Here is a 27,011-nt window from a genome sequence, read left to right on the forward strand (position 1 = left end):
GCTCAGAGAGAAGCGGCTCCTCCTCGTCAGATGAACCAGCGCTGGAGGACTCCTCATCACTGTCGGCCAACACACTGAGGATCGGCCTGCAGCTGGGAGGATAAACAGGCAGGCAAGTTAGGTACTGACACAGGCATAATACAAGTATTCAAAAAACATTTCTGAGGCAATTCAGTGCTTGAAACACTCACTTATATCACCATGGATACAATCTCAAGTGTTAAAACATTGAGACATTAGATTTAGAATTAAATGCTTGGGACAATGGGACGATAGAATTAAATGATTTGATCTAATAGACCTGAATTTAATCAAAGCAAAACAAAGAACAAACTTTTTGAACTGAGAAAACATCGCATTTTATTGGCTCATTTTGAATTTGATGGCAGTAAAACATCTCAAAAAATGAGAAAAAAGACCATGTTTACCACTATGTAGCATCACCGCTTTCTTTTTTTTAACAACAGCCCATAAACATCTGGGAAATGAGGAGGTTTTTATTCTACCATGAAGCCATGCAATATGCGGTTTAGCATTTGTCTTGCAGAAATATGAAATATGCAAGGATGCAGGCTTTTGAACAGAGCACGGATATCAAGCTGGATCCTCCCTCTCCTCTTTAGTCCCGACTATGTGGCATCCATGTTTCCCAAAAAACATGGGGGTGACCGTGGCGCTGGGGGTTGGGACGCTCATCTGTAACCGGGAGGTTCGATAACCCAGCTCTCTCTGTCCTGGTCCTTGTGTCCTTGGGCAAGACACTTTACCCTACCGCCTACTGGTGTCGGCCAGAGGGGTTGATGGTGCGATATGGCAGCCTCGCTTCTGTCAGTCTGCCCCAGGGCAGCTGTGGCTACAACTGTGGTTTGCCTGCACCAGTGTTGTTATTGTTATTAAAAATAATTGAAAATTTTGATTAATCTGACCACAGAACAGTTTTTCAGTTTGCCTCGATCCAATTAAAATGACTTTGGTCCAGACTATATAGCAATGTTTCTGGATCATGTTCATATATGACATATTTACTGCACGACAGAGCTTTAACCTACATTTGTGGTTGATATGGTGAACTGTGTTCACAAACAGTGATTTCTGGGAGTGTTTCTGATCCCATGAAGTGAATCGTGACTGTTTTTAATGCAATGCTGCCTGAGGGACAAAGATCACAGCATCCAATACATGCAAACTGAATCCTTTCATGATATTATGTACTGTACAGGATGCGATAGTCAGTCCTTGCAATTTTGTGTTGAGGAACATTGTTTTGATAATTTGTACACACGTTTTTTTCCAGACTGGCGAACCTCTGCCTATCTTTACTTTTGAGGATCTGTGCATCTTTAAGATGTTCATTTTCTATCTAATCGTGTTACTGACCTGTTGCCAGTTACTCTAATTTGTTGCAAAATGTTCCTCCAGCTATTTCTTTTTAGTACCACTTCGTTTCGTTGCCCCCACCCCTGTTTGTGAGGTGTGTTCATGCCAACAAATGAAAAAAGAGCAAATATGTTTCTTAAAATATCCTGTTCTATTCTGATTAAAATGTCGCTTTCTGAGATTTGCGAATCATTCTGTTTCTATGTACACTTCACACAGCGTTCCAACTTTTCCAGAACTGGGGACGTACATGTGCAGGAGCCAATTTTGCATCTGCTATTAGTGAACATATCTGCAGCTTTGCTATCTTGACTTTTAGCTTCAGATGCAGCACAAAGATGGCTAATGTGAAGCTTTGCCTGGACTTTAATCCCTGTGGGTTTATGACAAGAAGGTCTAATCATTATAATGTGCGGCTCTGTAGATCAGAAAGCAGAAGGGATCAAGGGAGAGAGATGTGTAGGTGTGTGCGTGCGTGCAATAGAAAGGATTAGAATGAAAAACCCATGTTTACTGTTATTTTTTACATTGCTCGTGCTACTTGGGCAAGGCAACATGATGAAATATGCATTACAGATGATAAAAACACTATTAGCTTTTTTTAAAATAATAATACATGACAGAATTTAAAAATAGGAGGCAGCTCAGTAGGTAAGTCAGGATGTATCTGTCTTTGTGAATTTCACCCCCGCGGTGATTAGTGCATTAGAGATGAGGATGCAATTAATACACTGCTCTGTGGGGGTTACTGGAATATGAAAACAAAGTCAGTAAGGTAGCTAATTAAGGAGATTATCCACAGACATCACTGGCTATTACATTTTAAACAGCATCTTGTTTAAGAAAGTGTGTGATATGTAAGAATATATCTATAGATAGGTAACTCTATAAGATTACAGGGATGCGTCACGTGTCACAGTGCGAATGGACATGTGTGCAGCACTGACCGTGGGCTACCGGTTTCCGTCATACAGTGCACTGTCTCCTGACCGCCATCTTTACCCAGCTTGGACAGGTTGAACTTGGTCTGCAGGGTCATCTGCAGGTTACCGGTGTAAACCAGCTGAAGCTCCACCCACAGGCCTGCAGAGGGCACCCCAAACAGGTCAAAACTAGACCTCCAAAATTAAGACAAATGCTGCTAGAGACAGCCTAATCTGGACACACGCTGCTTAGTAGGCAGATTAAACAGCTTTCATTGAGATTATCGAGGCTTGGAATTAAATTCATAGTAAATTACGAGAGACTATTAATTCTCTTTAGGAGGTGAGTGGGGGGGGAAAAGTGGGGGAGGACAGAAAACAGCAAAAGCTGTTGACACACGGTTGCGTAACGGCGAAGGAGGCGGAGAAATCGAAAAAGGGGAAAGTCATGATGTCACACAGCTACATTCATGCTGATAAGCTTAAATTTCCCTCATCGTTAGGAGCAGCCAAACAGCCTGATTTCAAAACACACACACACACACATGCAAATATGCTCCAAATTGCAGAGTAATGGTTGCCCTGCCCCACAAGATTACGACAGGATAACCGTGTCTGATCTGATGCTGAGGTCGTCGCTTGCTGTGTTTGTGTATTTGTGTAAATCTCTTTGCATTTTGTGTTGCCCTTATGTTTTGCGGTGTTTAATCTCCTCTCTGCACTCACCTCTGGGGTTAACCTCTGGTCTGGAGGTAGCGGTGATTTGCGGCATTGAGCTGCCCATATCCAGCTCAGTCAGAGTCAGTTCATTCATAAAGTAAGGCAGCTGTAGAGAATATTGCATGATTTAAAATCACAGGGGGGCAAAAATGTGGGGAAATAAGGGTAAACCTTCCGAACCCGCAACCTTCAACAACGCCCCCAACCCAAATTTGCCGAAGTTCCTCCGAAACCTGGGGGAAAACGCCGCCGCCCAACCCCTCCCCCCCAAGAAAACCCAAAAAAACCCAACCAATAAAACCATAACCCAAGCAAGTTGGCCTTTCCCCGGGGAACCCGCCAAAACAAAAGGAAAACTAAAAAAATAAAGACAAGAAAAACACAAGTTTAGAGCAAATTAAAGGCTGTATAGTTTGTAATGGTAAAGCTTACATCTGTGCTGCTGGCTCCAGGACTACAGAGTGGGGTCAGCTCCTCTGTAACCAGGAGACGGGCCATATAACTGGGGTAGTCGAGCACAGAAAGGCCCCTGGTGCTACTGGAGGGCGCTCCGGAGATAATGGGGAATGGGGGTGTGGATGGGGCGTCCTCATCACTGCTGCCCACTCTGCTGGAGCCTCTGCTGCTCGGGACATTAACCTGTACACTGGTGCGCTGTGTTTGGTCACCTGGGAGAACACAGGATCATTTAATCATAGTTCTGACAAAAAGTAACTCTGATAATTTTTCAGAGCAAAGCGACCCACTTTAAAACCAGAAAATCTCATGCCCAATCATAAATCTTCTCTCTAATTAAAATATAAAATAAAGTGATTTATTTCTTGAAAACTGTATTCAAAAAACATAAACAACACAGACACGGATTTAAATGGCTAATTCTACCCAGTCAATGCGTGGCCGACCTGTCACTGGGACACAAACTTCAAAAAAAGAGCAGAGTAATATCACAAACTAAATATATGTACATACATATGCAACTATACATACGTGTGATACTCTCGGCCATGTTGCTATAACAACCCCATGCACATTAAGTTCTGGTTCTGGATTATAATGGAAAATGACCAGAACCAAGTTATGTCGAGCTGATTAGGTACTAGCGGAGAAGGGCTATTTGCAACTTGCAAGTTGTCTCATTTTCAGCAAGGGATAACTTGCAAGCTACTTTGGCTAGTTTCACAACATCCACCTTGGAAATCTTGAGTGAGAAATATTGTACTATGGGTTTTAATTTCTGAAAGATTTTTTTTATGGTGATCATATCATCGCTTATGTTGCAGTTCCTCATTAATCCTCTAATATATTTTCCACATGAACAGGGCAGCTGGAAGTCTGTTTTTGATGGACAGACTTGTAGATGATGGTATCTGAAAGAAAATTCTTTGCAAGCATATATGTTCAGTTTTTGAGGAACAATCTGTTGACCATGTAAACTCCACTGGAACCTGGCTGACCATTAGTTTCTAATCATATCTACAGTATGTAACGGACAGACATAGTTTTCAGGATGTGAAAGTGAAGCTAAAGTGGAAATACCTCAAACCTACAATCTTTTTAATGACCAACAAGGGGCGACTGTACATATAAGACAGCAGCGCTACTGCTTTATCCATGACTTCAATCACTAGTTTGAAGTCAGTATATCAATAATGTTCTCATTTAGAATAAAACATCATTTTGGGTGTAGTATCAACAATTTCTTAGTCGGGTCCACCCTTCCCCCCTAAACCAAAAAAATAGCCAAACTACTCAAGTTGCGCTTTCAAAACTGGAGTTCACAAAAAATAGTGTCTGTCCATCATTGATATACAGTCTGTGGTTTGAACCCTGAATCATCCTGTGGTGTGGGAGTATTGATGAACACTTTTCCGATATGTTCTTGTATTCTGTGATTCCCGAGTATATAGTAGGTGAGACCACTACGACAAAGCTAGGGGCAGTGTTGCCCCTGTACGACAGTGCATTTATGCTAAGCTATGCTAGTCATCTCCTAGCTTCAGGTTTTTACTAGAACAGTACAGGAGAGACAGCGCTAATAGTATTCTCAGCTCCTCAGACACAGGAATAATCATGCATAATTATTTCAACTATTACTCTATTTGAATTTACTAAAATGACCGTTTAGATTAAAAACCAGCCTTTCCCAAGAGCGCAGCATGACAGATACTTTTAGTGCCGCGGATTTTGGATGAATAAAGCTGCCAGTGGAAGAGTGAAGTGTAACAGAAGCATGATGAAATAACAGATTTGATTTAAGAATATTTGTAGTAAAACCGTTTCAAGTTTCCCCAAAACAAGGCTGGTCTCTGTTTTTTATTGCATGTTCGCTTGAAATGGATTGCCAGAGCACGTAATCCATATTCCACTCATATATTACAGATTCCTAACGTATTAACAATGTGTCATACCCTTTGTGCAGGAGACATATTTGCTCTGTCTGTTTCTCTCCTTTTCCCTTTCTGTGTCCATGGATGCAAACAGGAAATGATGGAACCACTCTTCTTTCTCTCTTCCCGTACGGCCGAAGAGGTAAAGAACGGTGGGAAGCTCATGGTCATATTTGGAGGATCTTGGTTTTGGACTGGCTGATTCGGCTCCGGACTCCGATCCTCGCCTCTCCTCTCGCCTTCCCCCCTCATCCTCCTGAGATTTTGCCCCCCTGGTTAGCTGGATGCAGATGGGATACTTTGGGTTCCACATCCTCTTCTGCGCCAACACAGATGGCAGCAGGAATACCTTTGGGAAAAGCAAGCAGAGTTCAATGGTGTTGAAGCAAAACTGTTAAACGGGGAACGTAAACAGTTTATTTTAATCTTGAGAGTTAATTTCAAAATCAAATATTTCAGTTCAGCCAGTGGGGCCTCAGATACAGTAAAATCTTTCACTTAACACTATTACTTAGCAAGTTCTCATACTTTGCTATTTGCCAGCTGATAGCAGCGTGACTTGACAAAGGTGGGCTCGTGGAATCTCTCGTCATACGTGGCCCTGCGGCTGATGTTCGATCGTGGCGTTTCCAGACGGAGACACGATCCCTCCAGGGTGGCAAACACAGAGTGAGTCAGACCTAGATGGCTGGTTTCTGGGTCGTAATCAAATATCTCATTCATCCAGCCCTGAAAAGAAAGAAAGTAAGAGGTGATTTAAAATCAACACTAGGGGTTTTTATGCACATTCAAGTGAGAAGTAAACACTTCATCTCGAATTGTTCCAGTCGTGAAAATCCTGATCTTTGTAATCAGACTGAGATGTGATGTGGAGAGCGAAAAGTAAAGGTGCATTTTAAACGCTTTATTTGTCAGCGAAGGTTTCAGTGAGAGCTGATGTCTCGGGACCAAACTAGGCAAATTATATTCAACTCTCTTGATTTTTAAAGATATGCTTTATCTTATTTCACCTTTACAAATACTCAATGTGCGATTGAAGTGCAGACTTCCAGATTTAATTTAAGGCAACAAACAAAAGTACCTCATTAACTGTTTGTGCACTCCACTTTAAAGTTCCAGTCAACTAACTGGTACATTACACACAGTAATTTAATAATTTAAAGCAGAGTCACCCTATGACCTCTGAGACTGCCTCACAAACCTCCCCAGCTTTCACGTTTTAATTGCTTTCAAACGGATACCCAACTGCTAATGGCCAAAAAAGGGAATTAGCTCAATAGCGAGACAGCAAACATTGTTTTCCACTCTTCTCCATCCCTAGTCTGCCGAGCTTCCTGACAAATTACAGCTTATTCCTGTCTGTATTTCCCACTAATTGCCTCTGGAGCTGACAGTGTCTGGGTGGTGTAGTCCTCCCCGGTTGCCCCGTGTCAAGCTAAGCCAGGAGCAGAACAGCAATTATCACTGCGGCTCCAGCACTTTTCATTATTGACGGTTTTAAATTGTGTTCCAGGATCCTCGTGTACAGTAGTAGCACGTCACATTCAGAAGCTTTAATCTGAGAACAAAACAGTTAGACCTGCTGAAGCGACTCGCCAGCATGACATTGTTATTTTGGACCAAGTGAGCAGCAGGGAAGACTAATAACAACTACTTGGCATACTCTGGGTGCTGAAGTTTACTTGGAGGAACTTTTTAACAAGCTTTTTAAAGTGAATTCAGAAATTAGTCCATTTTCGTTCGTATAAGAGGTAAACATTTTGAAATAGCCATAATCCCACTGTGACCATACTGAGGTACATGTTTCCATCCATCTGCTTCATGTGAACATTTTAGACAAAACTGAAGTTTGTTTACAGAGTAGGAACATGCCAACATGAAAAAACTTTGTGCACTACAATATGAACCTGTTTCAGCTCTCTGTGCACAGGAGGGTCAAAAATCAGAATTTGTTCTGAGACTATTAATGCCCTATTTTGCAGTAACTCTTGATCCCATCTCCACATAATATTTATATAACAGTATTTGTTCAATTCATTCTTTTGAACACTTATCAAATTCAAGGTCACAGGCAGGCAAAACATGTCAAAGCTGGATAGAAATGACTTTACACCCAAGAGAGATTGCCACTCCATCACAGTGTTGACACACAGAGACTCACGTCCACACTAATATGTTTTCATTTTAAAACGCATCTTTTTCTCTCCGTTTTGGCCTTCCATCCACACTGAGATGCTGTTTTTGGTCAAGGAAAACGGAGTATTTTGAAAACGCTCTCCAAAGCGGATCCATTTAAAAACTCAGTTTTTGCGTCGCAGTGTGGACAGCGAACTCAGAGCCTTTTCGTAAATGACACATTTTAGTCATGTGACGCAGTCATGTGACCAATTAACCTAAGATAGCGGAGGGCATTACACAGCAGTTGTTTTGTTTGCTCTCAATTTTGACAGCCCTATTAAAGATTAATATCAGTCTGAACATGTTCCACATAGCTTTTCTTCAAATTCTTTAATTCTCACTCGCTTTTGCAACTTTGTACTTTGGTTGCTCGCAGCAACAACTCCACCTCATTGTTAGTTCATTTAAAAAACTTTTCCTCGACATTTTGCCACAACGTTTCAAAGAGCCAGAAAGTAAATAAACGGCAGACAGAAATGACGCAGGTCAAATCGTCTTGCATTTCACGCATGCGCAGTACTGGAACGTTTTCAGCCATTTCAATGTGGACACACAACTCTGTGAAAATGAATGAAAACGATAGTGTGGACGCAGAGCGTTTTTAGACGTATACGCCGTTTTCAAATTTATCCGGGCTAGTGTAGACGTAGCCCCACAAACTCTCACATTCACACCTATGGCCAATTTAAACCTCTGAGAGCAAAGCTTTCAGCAGCAGTACCGAACCCTAACCTTAACTCTACCTATGTAATTAGAATAGTTTTTGGGTTGCTTTTAAAAAAAATCTGTGTCTTGACAGTTAAGGAACAAACAAAGAAAACGACCATCCTGACACAAATTAAAAACTACTTCCCTTTTAAAAAACGTTTGACTATCTCAAAAACAGAGTTAGGTTAAGTTGAGAGTCAGAACTAGAGTTATTACCTACAGTAACTTATAATTCAGAGATTTAAAATCTCTAGTCGATGTAACATGCATATCTGAGCCTGAAAAATAACCCATACCAGGGAAGGCGGGACAGACAGAAAGGCCGCAGATGACTAAGAGCTTCAATCCAAGAACTTTCTTGCTAATAAGTGCAGAAAATGGAAAAGCCAATGTACAGTATATATACATTTGCTTTTGCCAGTTTTCAAACATTTGGTGGAAAATTGTTCAGTTTAACAGCCTCTGAATCAAAATAGAGCCAGTTGAGCTCATAGTATAAAGACTATAAACAGGTGCAATGTGGGGTATATGTAAAGATCACTGATTGATGAACAAAAATGTAAAATAAATCCTCAAAATTTTCATCCAGGACTACTTAGTTCTCCCTTTTGCCAGCCTTTTTCTAACACTTCAACTGGCCGTCGGGTCTAGTCTCATTTTTAACCCCGTTCCCTGTGAGTTGGAGAATGAGGAAAACAAAGAAATTCAATTCTGTATCTGTTGAGCATTATGGCACCTTCAAGTGCCATAATGCACTTGATTCCCAGGCATTTTTATGACAAACTAAAAATGTGTGAGTACTGGAGCTGAACAGAGGTGTCTGAAAATAAAAGTGACATTTTCATCGTTGATGACTCATCCATTTACCTTGAGTGTGTCAGGCTCAGTGCTTACAATGCCACCTGTCAGAATCCCTTCTCCCAACAGCGTCTGTGGCGGTCTATAGGTATGGACTGAGTTGCTAGACCTGGAGGAACCCATCCGAATGAGCCAAAGCCCTAGCAAGAAGCCCAGTGCTAATCCCAGAGCCAGGCCAGAGAAGTATGGACTGAGAGGTAGGATAAAGTAGCCGTATGAAAGCACTGCCACACAAAATAAACTCATTCGTGGCAGAGGGTGAGGGGGCTGTGGAACGGGAGAGGTCGTGGGTGCTGTTAGAGCCTGAGAACCAGGCAACCTCCTCGCCTGCTTATGAGTTTCGATGGCAAACACTTGCATCATATCACCATCTGTACATATTTCCAGCTCCTCATCCCTGTGTTGCTGCACGTGGTGATGCACCGGGCAGGGGCAGTGCTGAGTTCTCCCGAGATGTCTTACAGAAGGCCACTCAAAGACAGAAAAAACATCAGCATCTGTTTTCCTGGCGCTTCTCACAGGAGACTCGGACAGAACAGTGTCTGTGCTACTTTCCCGCCCCAAACCTCTGGAGCTGATCTGGTGAGTTCCCTGGTTCTTACACTGGTGTTTGGGGCTGCCTGAGCTTTCTTCCCTCCTGATCTTACTGAACATGCTGCTCAAAGGTTCGTGCACAACCTCAGTGAGCTTCCTCTTGGTGTCCTCCAGTTCCATTTTGAAGAAACCACCTTTCAGGCTGTCTCCGCTTGGGGAAAGCGAACTAGGAGATGGGGGAGCAGTCCGAGAGTCCCCATTGCTGCGGGTTTTCGGTTGTGTCAGCTGCTTCCACAGGTGGAGGTTAAGTCGGGAGTCTGATTTGGACTGCGACACCTCGGGTTCCGAGCGGGAAAGCTCTGTGGAGATTGACTTGACGAGGCTGAGAAAAGGTCTGGGTTTGAGGGTGGAGCTCTCTTTCAGATCCAGCTCTGTGGACAGAGACTTGACCAGGCTCGCTAAGGGTCGGTGGGTGGGTGAGGGCGAGCCAGGCAAGAGGAAGCTTGGGCCCAGAGAACCAGAGCAGTTCCCCAGGGAACCTGGCGTTGAGGGAGACAGAGGGACATGGAACTCTTCGGACTTCACCCCTCTGTCATCCGCGACAGAAAAATGTTTCTCCTTTGATAGCGATATAGCAGGGTAGTCCTCATCATGCTCAAGGGAGAAGATGAACTCACTCTCATCCAGGCTGTCCCACTCTCCTTCAGTTCCTGTTAGCTGGATCACAATCCCTCGGGGGAGATGCCTCTTTGTCCCGAGGGAGGTGGCACCCACTGAGGAGAGACCGTGGGGTTCCTCGGGAGATCTGCCACCTGCTCCACCTTTGTCCTCGCTTCCTCTCTCTCCATTTTTACCACCTTCTGCCATTTCTTGACTTTACATTTCCAGGCCGAGGCACTTATGTGTCACTGAAAAAGAATAAAAAAAGACACGGTCAGCTACATCACTAAGCCTCAAGGGCAGAACAAATGAAAGCAGTCAGGGTCTGAGCTGTAGAGAATGAGGAAGGGCATCTTTTCTGTGCTAGTGCGTAATTTCCAAAGAAACTGCTTACTGATGCCAACTGCGCATTAATGCGTGAATGCCGCTTAGTTGAGCTCTGAAGAGCTGTGGAAACCTACATTAATCTGAAGACCAGTGAGCCTGAATCACAGCCAAGTAAGCATGTCTCCCATAGCTGTCGCTCCACATACTGAAGGTTTTTTAGAAGCATGCAAAAATAGACAAGACAGACTTTCTTCCCCAAATGTTGCACAAACTAGGGCAACTCAGGCTTGGATCTATATGCTTTTTGGCCCTGATATGAATGCATTTATGGAAACAGAAAAATCTGTGCATGATAGTAAAAAAGGGGTAATTTAAATATTTTAAGATCCCTTTAAAGCAGAAACAAACATAAAAAAGCTCCACTCATTCTGTGAAGCAGTATTCAGAATGTAATCTCTCTCCAGCGTCACCCTCCAAAGAGCCTACTGTCAGCCACTGAAACTGAGCCACAACGCTCCCTGTGATGTCTTCTCAAGCTGCTTTGAAAGTTACTTATGCAACCCTGAGATGAATAGTGAGGGGGGATGTTTTCTGTCGTTCACCCCCCACCTCCATCCCCGCATATGGCCTTTGTGTGTCGCAACAGCATTGCGCTTTTTCACATAACACGGCCACCACCAACAAACTTGTAAAATGATACAAGTAAAAACCAACATTGGAGAGACGCATTAGATCAGCTCTGATTTAGTGAATGAAAAAAGCAGTTCTGTGTCCCAAAACACAAGTTGGAAACCAGCATAAAGGCCCAGTGGGAGCCCTTTTATTTGCAGTCTCTTGAGGTCAAGTGCCCTGCAAGTTGAACCCTACCTCTTACTGTTCAGATTTACGTAACTGTATTAGGGCACTGTGTGGCACAGTTTCACCCACTTCCCCAGCAGCTGGTGGATTCTGACTAATCTGCTCTTGCCCAAAATGGACGGAGGGGAGATAAACTAACACACACAGATGTGTTGAGGCGGCTTTACTCCTTCCTCACAACCTTTATCGGGATGGAAAGAGGGACCAGAAGCTGCAAGGTGCTAAATGCACTCACACATTAAACAACTGTTAAGCTAATAATGTTTTGTCCAAGCTGACTGTTGTCTTATCATCATGTGAGTTAGGAAACTGCTGTGGACTCCAGATGCTGCTGTAGTTCTAATCCAGATGTTTTTATAACAATCACGGCAGCTATAAGTCGGCTTTATGCATAAACTCATCATAAAAGGGTATGAACCATTGGGGCATATAAGATTATTGTATTGGTCAAATAGCATAACACAAAATCCACAGTGGAGAGGGCTGTAAGCTAAAACATGTGCAGGTCTTCTATATGTCTCAAATAAGACAGAGAGAAAATAAAACTGTACAGAAATTGCTGTTAAACACCTTAATTACACAGGATTCATGTGGAAGTGTTGCTTCAGTGATTGGCTATAGTTGTTCCTGTCACTTGGGGGGACATGTCTGCTGGTGGGAACCTGATAACAACTAGAACCAATCATTACAAGCCAAGATAACCAAGCTTCGCTTGGAAGGTAGCATTAGCCGAGCATTAGCCCATTAGCGAGCTGGCTATTGCTAACTTGGTGCATATACAACAGGCTGCTTATTCACAGAGTGATCAGTTTCCTACATTTTGAAGTACATCTTACACAATGTCCACGCCGTTCTCTAAGGACGTTTGCATAACGTGATTTCATTCGCTGACTGCCATGCTGGAGCATGACAGTTAGCGAATGAAATGAATGTGACTTGACTGGCTGATGTCAGTGCTGGTGCTTCAGAAGTTAAATTTATCTCAGCTTTCAGCACTAGCATGGACAGGTTAAAAATTGATATAGCTTTCAAGTCAGAAAAATGAAGCCAGTGTCGTAAAAAAAGGATTCTAAATGAAGGACCCCAGATGGCGATAGCTGTGGTTAAGGCTGTTCGATATAACGATATATATCGGATGACGATATAAAAACGTCATTTCATTTTGCGCTATCGTTTGTTTCGTGGTGTCGCAAAATAAACTGTTTACGGCAATATTTTTCATCGTTTTGATGGTCACTGTAGCGGCTATATTAATTTCTTAAAGTTCTCTCTTTCTCTTATATTTAATATAACCACACTACGGGCGGACAAGCGCCTGTTTTTAATGGGTTGTCGTTAGCAACAACGACAGTAAAACCATCGCATGTCCGCTTGTTTATTTTCCACATAAACCTTTCACAATAAAGCTCAAGATCCTGTTGAGACTTTTCAAAATAAACGGAATCACTTGAAAGAGGATGCAGCGTATTGATGGATGAGAAGCAAAAAAAGAGCCGCCAGGTGCTAAAAAATAAACCTTAGACTCAAACGTTAGAACAGGCTTTTCCCCGCAGCACGCCATGTAATAAATACTCAAAGAAAACAGCGGCCGTTACAACTTATGTCTAAAGATGTATAGTTTCATACATCGGTTAAAACACTCGACTCCAGGTACACGACGCCCAGCTGGAAACACTTCAATTACCCGAGATTCACAGAATTTACAGAAAATATAAAATTTTTTGTGATTTATATCGTTATCGGGACGATAGATGTTTTATATCGGGATATGAGATTTTGGTCATATCGCACAGCCCTAGCTGTGGTTGCAAAAAGACTTCCAGGGCTATTTATAGAAAACAACTTTCTGTCTTGACCTCTAAAGACATTCAGTTGGTCAGTCATTTTTTTCAGTAACTCATTTTGGAAGAAGTTACATGCTCCAATTTGTCACTGTATTGATATATAACTGGGCTCTAGACTAACTTTTTGCCACGGTTGCACTGGTGCACCTAACTTTTTTTCTTAGGCGCACCAGCACAAATGTTAGGTGTAAATGATTAACTAACAATCTTGTGCTTGTGCTTAAAGTGCTTTGGCACTCTTTGGCAATATTTTAGACAATGTTACATTTAATCATCACATCGGCCTCTCCTGACGACCTGTTTGCTGCTACCTGCTGCTGAAAGGCCGTGGGGAGAGGGGACACTTGGGCAGCGCATTTACCACGACATATAATGTGTTTTCTGGATACACTGTGCTTTTTCAGCGTTCAAAGATTGATGGCTCTGTGTCAGAGCACTGCCTATGAATTTCAGACAGATCAGGCCTTAACTTAACAAAAAAGTTATCAATCGTTCTTTTCAATAGAATCAATAGTTTCTTTTCAGGCAGTGAATTTCGGTTGGAGAGACACAAAACCTGCAGCTCAGAATCTAGCGCAAAAAAGACGTAAAGACAGCGCAGACCCGACGCATCAGAATCAGTGAGCTGTCGGCTTTCAGCCCCAACGGCGTGTCAGTCTACGTGCCGTCAGGTGAGAAAGCTGAGAAAGAGAAAGCTGATTTTGATGCGTCGGGTCCGCTCTGTGTGTCTTTGTGCGGAATCCGTGTACCTGCTCTCATTTACTGTTTGGTGGTTGTTGAAATAGTTTTGTGAGCTTTAACCTGAGATTCTGGGGTTCCTGGCAAAATACATTTATATTTAAAAGTCGATTCAGGATTTAATGAATCGATATCGCTTTATTCAAGCTCACCTCTCTAAATCCACCTGCACTTTTAACTGGACCACGGCCAATCAGAGTGGTCCCGCCCCCGACTATCTCTGATTGGTTTAGACCACGATAGGGGCATAATGTGTGTCTGCTGTTGACCACACAGAGACTTTCAGAATTGCAGAGACTTTTTTTTGTTACTCGAACAGTTGGTCACACCGGTGCGACCTAAGATTGTTTTTTAGTCGCACCATTGAAAAATTTGGTCACATTTGCGACCAAATTGGTTGCACTCTAGAGCCCCGTATAACAAAATTTAGAGCCAAAATGAGCCAAATGTCTTTTTATGACATTTGGATAAAAGATACATTTGGGCGTTTGGATAAAAGCTTTTCTTCAGTCTAGAGGGAGGATGTGTAATGCCTTCCAGAGGGCAACCATGTAAGAAAATGAGAAGCATCGTTGATGATGTCTTTGACCTAATGTACATATGCTCAACTGAAAATAGCTGAGTGTTGATGGCCATCTGTGGTGATTTATTCAATTTCAATTCAATTCAATTTTATTTATATAATGCCAAATCACAACAAAAGTGGCCTCAAGGCACTTCATAGATATTATGATCATAGATTTATTAACTCTCTCAGAAGCCTTTTTGTTTGTATGCCTGCTGCGCTGATGCTAACAGTTTTAACTGTTTTGACAGATTAGCTTTCCTCAGTGTCTCAATTAGCGCCACGTCTGCGCCTTCGTTACCAGACTGGTGGTGTTTATAATTCATGTGAGGTTCTGGAACATGTGTGCTAAAAAAATTAAAGTTGAATCATCTCCAAACAGTTTCTCCACCTATGTTTAATGGAACAGGTTCCTAGAATAGAACAGAATAGAATTCAACTTTGTCATTGCACATGTCATAAGTACAAGGCAACGAAATGCAGTTTGTATCCATCCAGAAAGCGCTTTAGTAATAATATAGGTATATTACAAGATATGGATCTATTATAGGTATGTTACAGTGTACATGGTGTGAAGCTATGTTATGAATATGCTATAACTATAAGTATGTATAGGCTGCAGTCAGTGTACAAGCTATGTACAGGCTATGAACAGGATATAAATATGGTTAAAAATATGAAACTATACAGATTGTAGATATACAATTGTAAGTATTAATAAACAGTTGTAAACAGACCAGAACAGAACTATAATTATTGTATTGTACAGAATGATTGTCTATACAGAAATAGTTCTGTATAGGTTCCTATTTCTGTCACCTGAAGCTAGTGATCAGTTCTTTTGCTTTGGAGGTATTGAATGCCAGGTTATTGATGAAGCCCCACTCTGATAGTTTGCAGAGTTCATTCCTGTTGGCAGAATTGTTATCATTATATATTAATCCAATGACATTGGTACCATGTCCAGTCTTGATGACTAAGTTGGTGCTGGGGTGGATGTGCAGTAGTAGGTGTACAGGGAGTAGCAAAGTGGGCTTAGCACGCAGCCCCGGAAGAGTGTCAGAGTGGGGAATTCCCAACTCTGTGGTCCATTTGTTAAGAAATCCTTGACCCATCTGCATGCGTGCTCACTGTCACCAGTGTGCTGGGCATGGCTGCGACTTTAAAACAGGGCTTCGGAAACCAATGGGCGACATCACAGTACCTATGTCCATGTTTTATATGGCTTATGATCCACATGTACAACTAACTACATGTTTGTTTAACTTACACTACTATCTTACTGTATGTTTACATGCTAACTTGCAAAAAAACAGTTTCTGAGGTTATTCCTTCTGTACCAAAATGCAGACCAACTGATAAATAACAAGTGTGGCTCAGAACTTGATCCCTGATGTGTTTTTGAGAAGAAAATTAGACACAAAGTCTAATGTTTCAGAAACATTTACACAAATATCAAGATCCCTATATGATGTGTTTGTGTGATCTCTGGGGATTCCCCTGACTTTGTCCTTTTTGTCCACTTAGTTAACTGTGCATTTGGAGTATTCATCTGCGGCTGTCAGGGGTTGCTGAGTGGATGTGGAGAAAAGGACTCAAACGCAGGACTCACGGTGAAGATGCAGGGTGTTTATTGTGAGGGACGAATGACGAAAACAGGAGATGGCTGACTGACTGAATAACTGAATGAACGGCTGACTGATCTGAACTTGGAAGGCAAACATGGGGCATAGACAGCAGTGACAACATTAATGACGCGACGCCGACCAGGAGAGAACTGAGGACTTAAATACACCGGCTGAACAATGACTGATAGGTGACAGGTGAGTGAGCAGCTGAACACAATTGAACTAACGATGCATGGAATAAATGGTAAAATGGTAAATGGCCTGTATTTATATAGCGCTTTACTAGTCCCTAAGGACCCCAAAGCGCTTTACACAACCAGTCATCCACCCATTCACACACACATTCACACACTGGTGATGGTAAGCTACATTGTAGCCACAGCCACCCTGGGGCGCACTGACAGAGAACTAGAACATAATGCACACAGAGTAACGTAACACAAAACAGGAAGTGGAACGTACAGAGGATAAACAGTGAACATGAACTGAAAATACTGGTCAACAACCCAGAAACCCTGACAGTGGCAGCCCCGTTGGGCATTGAAAACTGTGTGAAACAAGGGCAAGAAAAAAGTAATAATTTGGTGTCTCAACATTACTACTCCTAAAGCCTTTCATTTGTATTTGTGATTCCAGAAACTCATTTCAGTTTCTTAACCGGCAACATGAAAAGTTCAACCACAAGCTCACTTGTCAAACAATTAGGCCATAACAGATCTTAACATGCAATCCAAGCATTCAAATGACAGGGTGTCTTTCACTCACTTTCTCTGTATGTGAGTGTAGAGGTTTGTGTGTTTGTGTGCTGCGCCAATCAGACACAAACAGTAACAATCTCAGATTAACATTAATGCAGGGCTTTACTGTGAAATCTGACAAATCACAGAGCCGGATTATGGGCTAGACCAACATTTGCTGGAGTGTGTTTCCAAGCTAGCTCATCTCAGCTGACCCAATGTTGATTGTAGTTATTAGTACCAGTGCAATACTTTAGAGTCCCTTAGCTATGAGTCATCTTCCTGGGCTTAAAGTGAAAGCCAGATGATTGACAAATAAAAAATTGCAGGAATCATATCCAGACTGAGGACTTATGGGAGATTCTGCTCTTACATGAACCTGAGATGGAGGCCGGTGGAGACCACAAACAATATAAAGATACCCTGAGATTTTTTTTCTTTTCACATGAAAAGTCGAAGAATGTCAGTCCCTGTTAGATTAAATATTACAAGTAACAACTGACTTCTTGCAGCAGTTTAAAAGCAACTTCAACCTCACTAATAATAAAGTTATGAGTTTGAAAATGACACTCAGGGCTCCTCCCACGACGTTCAAACAATAAATGTAATAAACGATACATCAATCATTCAATCAATAATAAGAACAGCGATCAGGTGAATCCTTTTTGCACCAACATATGTGATAGGTATGAAAGAAAATATAAAATATTATTGGCTGACTTTACAGCCAAATCCAAGAACAGTTGTCTCATATAAACTATTAAAGCACAGAGTGCAGCTTTGGAACAGCGCATACAGACCGTGTAGCAGTAAAATCTTCACTTTTGCATCCCTCCCTGCATGCACAAGACGAGCGTGAAAGGAAATCACGGCGGGAGAGGTGGAAGACGATGGCGAGTGCGCACAATTAGCTAAAAGAGCAGACACGTCTCCTCCGCTTATGATGTTTGGAAAATAAAATAAAATAAAATAAAAGGAAGATAAAAATGTGTTTAGGGGGCGTTTACTTACCCCGGGAAATTGTATATGTGCGGAAAATAGTTAAACCGGTTCGTTAGTTTTGTCTTCCTCCGGGTTCCTCTCCATTTGTGCGCGAGAGGACTGCGAAATGCGAAAGTGTCGCTCTTCTGTTCGTCTGCCTGCCCTCCCAATTCTCTTTCTCCCGTCTTCGCACGCGCGCACACCTTCCCTCCGCCCGTTTCCAGATGTGTCACGCGCTGCTGAGAATCACAGCTCAACAGCCTGATTATGAAAAGCGTGGCCGCGCGGCATGGTAATCCAGATTAACCACAGAGTTCTGCGGTCCTAACAGACACTCGCACAAACTCACCCACGCACACACGCACGCTGGCACAGTGTGTGTCTAGTAATCGTCTAATTGTATCCTACACACCACAGGGTGACAGCTGAAGTACACCCTGAGGGTTGAATACCGTTACACAGCCTACTGCATTAAATTCCGTTACTCGTCTTATCGATCAAAAGTACCATAATCAGCAGAACACACTGATACTGGAATGTGCGATTTTTAAAAAGAGTATGTTTAGCTTGAGTGAAATGCCAGAGAAGACTTTTATGAGATGCTAAAAAGGAAAGAATAAATACGGCTCCCTTCTTCTGTGCAGTTTGGCCTACATAAAACACAATATGAGCCCTAGAAATGACAACGTGAGGAATGGGGCAGACTGGCCTGCAGGCTGCAGCTGGGGTAAGAGACAGTAACCCCCATCCATCACTGCCTGGAGGAGGAGACTCAGTGAAGAGCTACAGCCTGTGTACAGTTTGGTCATTTTCATGGTTCTGTTTTACTTTAACTCTGCTCTGTTGGTATTATGGCGTTACACGTTTTGTTTAACTTGTTGGTGTTAACATATGAGCAGTGAGTGGAGTCATGGAACCAGAGGGTCCTTAAATAGTCCTGAAAGGGTTTGTTTTTGCTCCTGTGAGAACTTAAAAGATTCCTTGAATTAAATATATGTCCTTAGTCACTGTCATTTTTCTGGTGCGCTTGTCATTGCTGCAGCACATTCAGTTTGCAGAGGTTGTCCAGCTCCTCCAGGATGGCACATCTATGCATTTCATTGCAAGAACGTTTGCTGTAGCTCTCAGCACAGTCTCGAGAGCGTGGAGGAGATTCCAGGAGATGGGTGATTACACAAAGGTGAGGTGAAGGCTGTTAGAAGGGCTTCAACCCAGCTGCAGGACTGGGATTGGCTTCTTTGTGCGAGGAAGAAGAGGAGGAGCACTGCCAGAGCCTTACAGAGTAACCTCCAATGGTCTACTTGTGCATGTTTCTGACCAAACTGGCACGAGGTCCTGATATCCTTTATTAGGACCTGTGATCACACCACAGTGCTGTGCAGCTCCATTGGCATCTGCATGTGAACAAAAGAAGTAACTACTCCTCAGACTTTCTGTCAGACCATAAATTGGTGTTTTTTTATTGCACTGTGAAGCTTGAGCATTAGTTCTCTTTAGCAGTGTCATTTTCTAAAGACTCTCTAATGGCCACTTGAGCTTTCAAACACAGAGTGAAAGCAGCATGCTAGATCAGCGTCTCCAGCAGGAGGCACAGGACTGAAAGCGGGTCACCAACTTGGCAGCTGGCACAGCATATAATTACTGTACTGTAGATGTTAGACCCCCCAAAGTAGAACACTATGAAGTGCATTGGGTCAAAAATAAAAAGCTTCATAATAAGTGTATTTACGAAGTGTGCAGATTTTGTGACATTTTCAAACACAGACCAGGTGGAAGCTTGCCTCAAAGTAAATCTAATCATGCAGTATAGTAAAGCATAGCTTTAAGGTATTAAACATACTTTAAGGTTTTCCCCTATTTATTTAAAATTTTGTTACATTTTTCTGGTTTTTCTGGTTAAAGAACCAGATAGCTTCACATTATATTCGTTTATTTATACATAATAAGTAAAAAACCTCTCATCACATTCCTCCTTTAAAAAAAAAAAGTAATTCTTCTTCATATTCTCCACGGCTCTGTCTACCTCGGTATGTTACTTTAATTGCTGCTTTACATAAGAATGAAATCCCAGTCTGTTTGCATGAGCTATTTTTAGAGTGCAGCCATGAAAGGCCAGTATTTTAACATATCTGCCTGGCATATGGTATTAGGATAATTACGCTGGTATATCTTCAGTACGTGGGTTTGTGAAATCAAAAATGAGCGCTCAGGCCCCGGGGGCTTCATCGCCCCAGCTAACCCCTGCTCAGTCCCTGTCTTTCTCCGTGTCTGCCGTGTGAGTGACTGTGGCCGTGCGAGTGTTGGCCACCCCCTCCTCAACACACACTCACACACATATCTTGCCATCTGTTGACATGTGCAGCTGTTCAAAAATAGCCCCTCTACCAGAAGCTACCGTAAGTGGCCTGCAGATCAGCAGAGAGGGCTCCTGTCCCACGTCCATGCAGGTTGTTTTGACTCTACAATGACCAAGTGTACTCTAAAATCACTGTAAGATCATTTCTTTTGTTCATTTTTTTAACCCCTCTGTTCATCTGGGGTTTTTGTTCTTTGATCATTTCCTGATCCAGAGTGGCTGCTTGAAGTGCTGCAACCAAAGCTGGAAATGGAGCCCGTTTCTGACCAGTTCACGCAATTCCACCCCATCCATGGTACCAATGTTCGACTGGACCACTCGGGAACCCAGGCCACAAGAGTAGAGAGCTTTGCCAACGGAGTTTGTTTTAGCAAATGCCCCCTGAAGCCTGGAGAGATTTTTCTAATAGAGATTGAAGATAAGGAGCTGGGATGGTGTGGCCACCTCCGGATCGGTCTGACCGCCAGGGACCCCAGGAGCTTAGAGGTGGTACCTGAATACTCCATTCCAAACTTGACAGATTTAGGGGACAGCTGGATATTTGCTATCACGCGCAACCATAACAAGATCGTCGAGGAGGCTGAGGTCATAGAGCCCAGGCAGGGAGAACTGGTCGGGGGACGGAGGCTTGGGCGAAGGGAGGAAGAAGACGGGGCTGGAGATCAGGCAGATGAACGAACGGCCAGGAACAGAAAACCAAAAACTTTCTTCACCGACACCCACTTGTACATCGAGAATGTTCGAATTCCCAGAGATAAGCTGGTTGGTCGGAGCCGGCCCGGGCGCTACAGTCACATTTTAGACGACTTGTATAAAACCAACGCCCTGCCTCCCACAGCCAGACGCAGCAGGATAGGAGTACTGTATGTGCCTAGAGGAGAAGGCCTGGCTGACATGCACATAGTCATTAATGGGGAGGACATGGGAGCTTCTGCAAAGGGAATCTCTACTGCGGGGCCTCTCTATGCTGTGGTGGATGTATTTGCTGCTACCAAGTGTGTTCGGATTGTCCAGGTGGAGTATGGATGTGAGTGTAGGAATGATTTTGAGATAATAGGATGCAAGGCACAGACATTGATTAGCACTAAAAAAAGATACAACACAGCTACAAAGGAGTCATTGTGTACACGCTCCTTTATTAACATCTTTGTGGTCATCTTCACAGTCACTTTGCATTTCTCTGTAGTTATTTAATCTCTTTGTAGTTGTCTGGCATCTCTTTGCAGTCTGTTGTGTCAAGTTTTTGTCATTTTGAGTCTCTGTGTTGTTGTGTGTGTGTCTGCTTATAATTTTTATCTTCTCTTAGTCAGATTATGGCGGTTTTTAGCCTCTTTTGGACTTTTTACATCTCTTTGTGTTCATGTTGTGTCTTGTCGTGATTGTTCTCTGCATCCAAAGGGTCGTCACCTTTTTGTCATGTTGGGCTTCACTATGGTAATTTGACCATCCATCAAATATTAATGACTGTTTAATAATTTCAGTTGTTCAGGCTCAGGGGCAGCTGGGCAGTTTGCATGTTTAGAAATTCTTTAGTGCTTTTTATTCATCTCTTATTTTCTCCATTGCCTATAATCTGCTAAAACACTTTGTATTTTTTGTCATTTTCCTCTTCTCTTTTCTGTCACTCCAGTCTCATCCTTGCAGACACTGTGTAGGAAGGCCATCCAGAAGCACATTGTTCACAGGATGGCCATTGACTGGCTCGAGCTGCCAGAGGCACTCAAACACTACTGCAAGTATGAATGAAGGACACATAGACACGTGGACATCACTTAAGTGCTAGGTCCCATCAAGAATTTGATATTTATTTGGATGACATTTATAAATTATAGCGTCACACTCTTTTCACTTGGAGCTGACATGAATTGTTTGAGATGACAAGATCAAAGTAAAGTAAATTTAAATAGTTTGTTATGTGTCTGTTTGATTGATTAGTTTTAATGTTTGCATCACAGGGATCATCGGTGTGTCACACATCACTGTGTCTGTAATGAATAAAGTTGTTCCAGCTGCAGTGCAGCTGCTTGCAAGCAGAGGGTTAAATTCATGTGATGATCTGGTCACACGGAGTCATTTCCACATTCACGTTCACGTTTCACCCTTTTTTTTTTCTGACTCCATGGATGAACCAGTGTTGTGTCTACACATAATACAGAACTTAGCAAAGAATTCATTTTAAATTGTATGTTTAGACTTTGTCATTAGTAGCCTTTCAGAGGAAAAAAAAACTATGGCAGATAAACAGTAGTTATAAGTAATGTCCTTATGAAGTAGGAGAAATCCAGCAAAGACCCTGTAGCAAGGCACAGGGCCTACTCATAATGAATATGTTGCCCCAACCTAGTTAATTTAACTGCACTTTACTTCAATTTTTTTTTCTTCAATGAGTTTTTGAAGCCACGTCAGAAATGGTCTCAGTGGAAACTTGTCAACAATCTGTTTTTGCCTTATATATTTCCATGTTTGCACAAGTTCCAATAAGATGACTGCAATTATTCCCCAGTTTCCCAGCAAACTAAAAAAAAAAAATATGAAGGGTTGCTTGATACTTTTTGCACTGAACTGTGATTTTCAGATTTCCATATTTCAGAATAACAATCAATATCCTTGTAAAGTTAAAACGAGTCTGGCTGTGGTGGAAAGTTATAATTAAATCAATCTTCTTAGTTCTTCTTCATCTGCCTCCATAACCCTCTGCATGTCCTCCTTCACTACATCCATGAATAAGGCTGTAATTGAATTTTTAAAAAGTATCACGTGGTTCCAATTGAAAATATGATGCTTCATTTCCGGTACGTCATGTTGGTTAATGTTTGCTCAGCCCATCAAACACATAAATTAGAGATAACACATCTGTTTCAGTCCGACATCAGACTCGGAGTAACACGACCGTCACCTGTGCGTCTGCTGTCAGACACTGACATCTAGTGGCCGTGGTAATAACGGCAGTGGGTGGAGCTCCCGTTAAATCCTAAGGCAGGATCACGTCACACGAGAGGAGGGGAAACCGGAGACGTTCCGTAATCGCTCCCAAACGGAGGAAGAAACACCGAGCAAGCTTAGGAGAGAGAATTTTCCCTTCAGCTAATCTATTTAGACCAAATATCATGTCCTTCTGTCAGTTTTTCGGCGGTGAGATCTACAAGGATCATTTTAAACCAGGTGAGCAGCAGGCGGTCCCGTTATTCGGTAAACGGTGATGTGATGTAACCTCCCCTGGACTGTAGTATATAAGTAAGGATGAAAATGAACTTTGAGGCATCATGTGACTGTAAAATTAAGTAAATCCTGTGCAGCATCACAGTGGCAGGATACAGGCTGTACTGTGGCAAAATCCAGCTACATTTATAAAATAAATGTAGCTGGATTTTACCAGGATCACAATAGAATAAAGCTGCTGTAATAGTAAAAACAAAGCAGTGATACAGCTTAAGAATCCAATCAAGTATTTAGCTACAGCTATTAAAGGGTGGTATGTTCAAACGATTTCTTCAGATGTTGTCATGGCACTTGGAGGAATTTTTGTAGCACACAGATTTTAGTTTTTGTTAATGAGCAAACAAACTGTAGAATATGGAGCAATGCTGGAAGGATTTTAGCCCAAAAAAAGTGCAAAAAAACAGCACGATCTCAGCTATTCAGAAAACAAAATAAACCCAGTTCTCTCTAACTACTTAAACATCTTTAGATTATATTGAATGTCTTTTTGCAGGTTGGAAACAAATAAAGGCACCAAAGCTTTTTTTGCATGTCCCCCTGCAGGAGTGTATGTGTGCTCCAAATGTAACCATCCGCTCTTCTCCAGTCGGTCCAAGTTTGCTCACTCGTCTCCCTGGCCGGCTTTCACAGAGACCATCAGGGAGGACAGTGTAACCAAGATGATGGAGACGCTCACCGCCTACAAGGTCCGAGTCACAACCAAGCAAAGTGTGCATTGCAGCAACAAAAATCATAATTACAGTCACCTGTTGGTTCCAACGGGAGGTTTGTGCACTCTGGTGTTGTGTGTACACAGGTCCTGTGCGGCAAGTGTGGCAATGGACTAGGCCACGAGTTTGTAAATGACGGTCCAGAGGAGGGAATATCGCGTTTTTGAATATTCAGCCACTCGCTCAAGTTTGTCCCCAGAAAAGGTAGAGAACTGAGTTTACTGCTGTTTTATAACAAGTTAACCTTGGAAAATCCATGCATGCAGGCAGAAAAGGTCACTTCACCTATATTATAAAACCTGCTTCTTAGCAATAATGCTTTGTTAAGCTGTGAAATGAATACTCCCTGTTAAAAGTTTTAATTGGTAGCTGTTTCTCTTAAAAGCAGAAAATAATAAGCATTGTCCACAATGAGGTCAGTTGGTTCTCTCACATATGAAACAATCCTTTCTTGCAAAAACCACTCACCACTGGTGATTCAGGCTCGATAAGCATTAGGAAAAAGAATCAACTGTACACTTACTTGACAATATAGCTATTAGAAGAATATAGTGGATTTAAAGTACAATATTATTGAATCTGAAATGAACTGAGGTAGCAAATGCTGTTCCGGTTCTCTCGTCTAATAACTCGTGTGTCCTGATGTTGCTCCACAAAGTGCTCGATGTTTGAGATTTGACTGGTAGCTTCCTGTAAGAGTAAATCAGCATTTTTCAGATTTAGCCTCACATGCAATCAAACAACAGCAAGTGTGTTTCTCTTCTCTGTCCAAGGTAAGGACAAGCAGTAAAGAGCGAGTGAAGTGTTTCGTGTCCAGCTGCTGTACCTGCTGCTCGGCTCGAATCCGGCGAACAGGTTGGGTCGGTGGGTGACGTGGATGGGAGAAAGGCCCCGGAGGGACGTCCTGTCCACTGAAGAATCTTTGACCGGGCCTGTGACGCCGAGCTCGGACCGCATCTCTGCAAATATTCCTTTACAAGATGGTTCAAATTTTTTGAACACCTCATATTTAATGTGCATTTAGTCATTTACTCTCCTCAGCTGAAACACGTTGATGTGAGTAGACACACTTGAAAGCAGTTTCACTTCCAAAGGCTGCTGTCTATTTAAAAATATCGACTATGCACCAAAGTCCAGATAGTCTGCCTGCTGTTGTGTTACTTGAAATTCATGCAGTAGCAAACAAATCATGACTCAGCTTTGTTCTTCAGGTTTGCCACATTTACTTAACACTGATTTCTGTTCTCTATATCCTTTACTTATAGCAAGTTTACAATCGAATGCACATCAGTTTAATTTGTCTCCCACTGTTAGTGTTTTGTTGCTTATGCGAAGGAAAAACCAAACAATAAATTATATTTTATAGAGTCCGTCTTTGTCTTTAAAGATGCATTTGCAGCACTTAACATAGCTACATTAGGGATAAACTTGCTTATTTAAATTTACCTTCAAAGTGGTCGAGCTGTCATTCTTTAGATTGAGCTCTAGATGGCGATATTGTCCTTTCACATGACATTCACTGTTTTCCACAAGTGAGGATTCCCTACATTTGCCCCTATATGATGCAAACGGTGTACTGTATGCTTTGGTATACTGCCTACGCGTGTGATTGATGCACAGGCAGAAATCTGTGTGTGTGTTTGTGGGAGTTCTCTGGCATTAATTCCTTCAGCAGGGGCTTAGGCGCTCTCTGAGGCCCAGCTGCAGGCCATATTCTCTGGGTTCCGGGGGTTGGCAAAGACCCTGAGGTTTAGAGGAGTAGCTCGGCCGCCTGGTGAGAGATTGAGGGCTATCATTACAAAGGAAGTAAACATACACCCTCGTGCACACAAAGCTCGACAAACGTGTCAGTCGCCACCCTCTCTCGTCCATGTCACAGACGTGTACTACTTCAAAGAGATGTATTATTTTTTTTCCCACCTAATTGCTGTCACATGCATCGACTCGCTTTCTTTTTTTTCCTATGTGCAAAAACATGGAGCTGTACATGCCAAAACACACACAGAACACACACACTGAACTCCATTTTATTGGTCTCACCACAGACAAGTTAAGTTTAAAGCCTATTTTCTTTCCAAACATCACTTCTTGTAGTGTGCAATTACGAGAGGTCATCATAACATTGGGAGATGTCGATGAACTCTCACCGTCCGCAGCTTGAATATTCAGCTGCAAACATTCCATCCGACTTCACGTGTTCGCGCTGCCAAAGGTATTCGAATGCATTCAGGCCTCAGAGTGGCAGAGAAGCCTGACCTTGCACCGAGGTTGTTACGGCTGAGTGAATTTCCTCTTGTGTTGTCTTGGCAGGCAGACACTCAGCTTATTCTTTCAACATAACTTAGCTTATTTGGTGGATGTTTTTACCCAACATGCCGCACTGCACAGCATTTTTAGCAGAGGTGGTCCCGCTAGGAGTTAAACCCATAACTCTTGGCAGTGGTTGTCATGCTCTGCCTCTGGTATACTGTACAGCCCTGTAGGATAAGGTAAAAGCAGATACATCTAGGGGACTGTGATTACGACATCAGATAGCCGAGATGAAGTCTGTAATTACAGAGAAAGGAGCCCCATGGATCATCTTTGCTGTTATATTCCACGAGGCTGTGACATGTGGTTCATTCCTGTCATGATTGACTTCTTTCTTAGGCACTCTTTGTACCTCAACGAGTCATTCATATTATGCAGAAATTTGCTCGTATT

The 27,011-nt window shown here is 42.4% G+C and overlaps 3 protein-coding genes across 4 annotated transcripts in view; 2 read left to right on the plus strand and 1 right to left on the minus strand.

Moving 5' to 3' along the window:
- Positions 1-18,356, minus strand: part of tex2l (testis expressed 2, like) — a 21,266-nt gene extending 2,910 nt beyond the window's left edge. Inside the window, exons 1-7 of the mRNA XM_013912984.1 lie at positions 18,054-18,356; positions 9,161-10,593; positions 5,936-6,136; positions 5,429-5,756; positions 3,426-3,688; positions 3,027-3,132; positions 2,316-2,460 (exon numbers count right to left, since the gene is read on the minus strand). Of these exons, the coding sequence (XP_013768438.1) occupies positions 2,316-2,460; positions 3,027-3,132; positions 3,426-3,688; positions 5,429-5,756; positions 5,936-6,136; positions 9,161-10,552 (2,435 nt within the window). The 5' untranslated portion in view covers positions 10,553-10,593; positions 18,054-18,356. The remainder of the gene's footprint in view (positions 1-2,315; positions 2,461-3,026; positions 3,133-3,425; positions 3,689-5,428; positions 5,757-5,935; positions 6,137-9,160; positions 10,594-18,053) is intronic.
- Positions 18,357-20,414: 2,058 nt separating this feature from the next.
- neurl2 (neuralized E3 ubiquitin protein ligase 2) lies at positions 20,415-22,288 on the plus strand. Of its 2 annotated transcripts, none has more exons than XM_013913198.1 (3): positions 20,415-20,470; positions 20,594-21,393; positions 22,010-22,288. In XM_013913198.1, the coding sequence occupies exons 2-3, from the start codon at positions 20,629-20,631 to the stop codon at positions 22,160-22,162; spliced, it is 918 nt and encodes a 305-aa protein (XP_013768652.1). In that variant the 5' UTR covers positions 20,415-20,470; positions 20,594-20,628; the 3' UTR covers positions 22,163-22,288. The 2 variants fall into 2 exon arrangements, with proteins under 2 accessions (XP_013768652.1, XP_013768656.1); XM_013913202.1 differs by having other exon boundaries at positions 20,594-21,406; positions 22,010-22,184.
- A 1,097-nt stretch (positions 22,289-23,385) lies between these two features.
- Positions 23,386-25,675, plus strand: LOC102191969 (methionine-R-sulfoxide reductase B1-A). Its single transcript, XM_074312090.1, has 4 exons — positions 23,386-23,541; positions 24,142-24,284; positions 24,395-24,512; positions 25,082-25,675. The coding sequence occupies exons 1-4, from the start codon at positions 23,487-23,489 to the stop codon at positions 25,096-25,098; spliced, it is 333 nt and encodes a 110-aa protein (XP_074168191.1). The 5' UTR covers positions 23,386-23,486; the 3' UTR covers positions 25,099-25,675.
- The last annotated feature ends 1,336 nt before the right edge of the window (positions 25,676-27,011 follow it).

This window comes from Pundamilia nyererei, unplaced genomic scaffold (assembly GCF_000239375.1).
Source record: "Pundamilia nyererei isolate P.nyererei 1_Seehausen unplaced genomic scaffold, PunNye1.0 scaffold00005, whole genome shotgun sequence".
NCBI lineage: Eukaryota > Metazoa > Chordata > Actinopteri > Cichliformes > Cichlidae > Pundamilia > Pundamilia nyererei.

What these genes read in the sequence shown, in the direction of transcription:
- neurl2 (XM_013913198.1), top strand. Translation starts at nt 20,629, where the DNA reads ATGGAGCCCGTTTCTGACCAGTTCACGCAATTCCACCCCATCCATGGT. An exon ending in AGTGTGTTCGGATTGTCCAG is followed by an intron (nt 21,394 to 22,009) that starts GTGGAGTATGGA and finishes CTGTCACTCCAG; the next exon opens with TCTCATCCTTGCAGACACTG.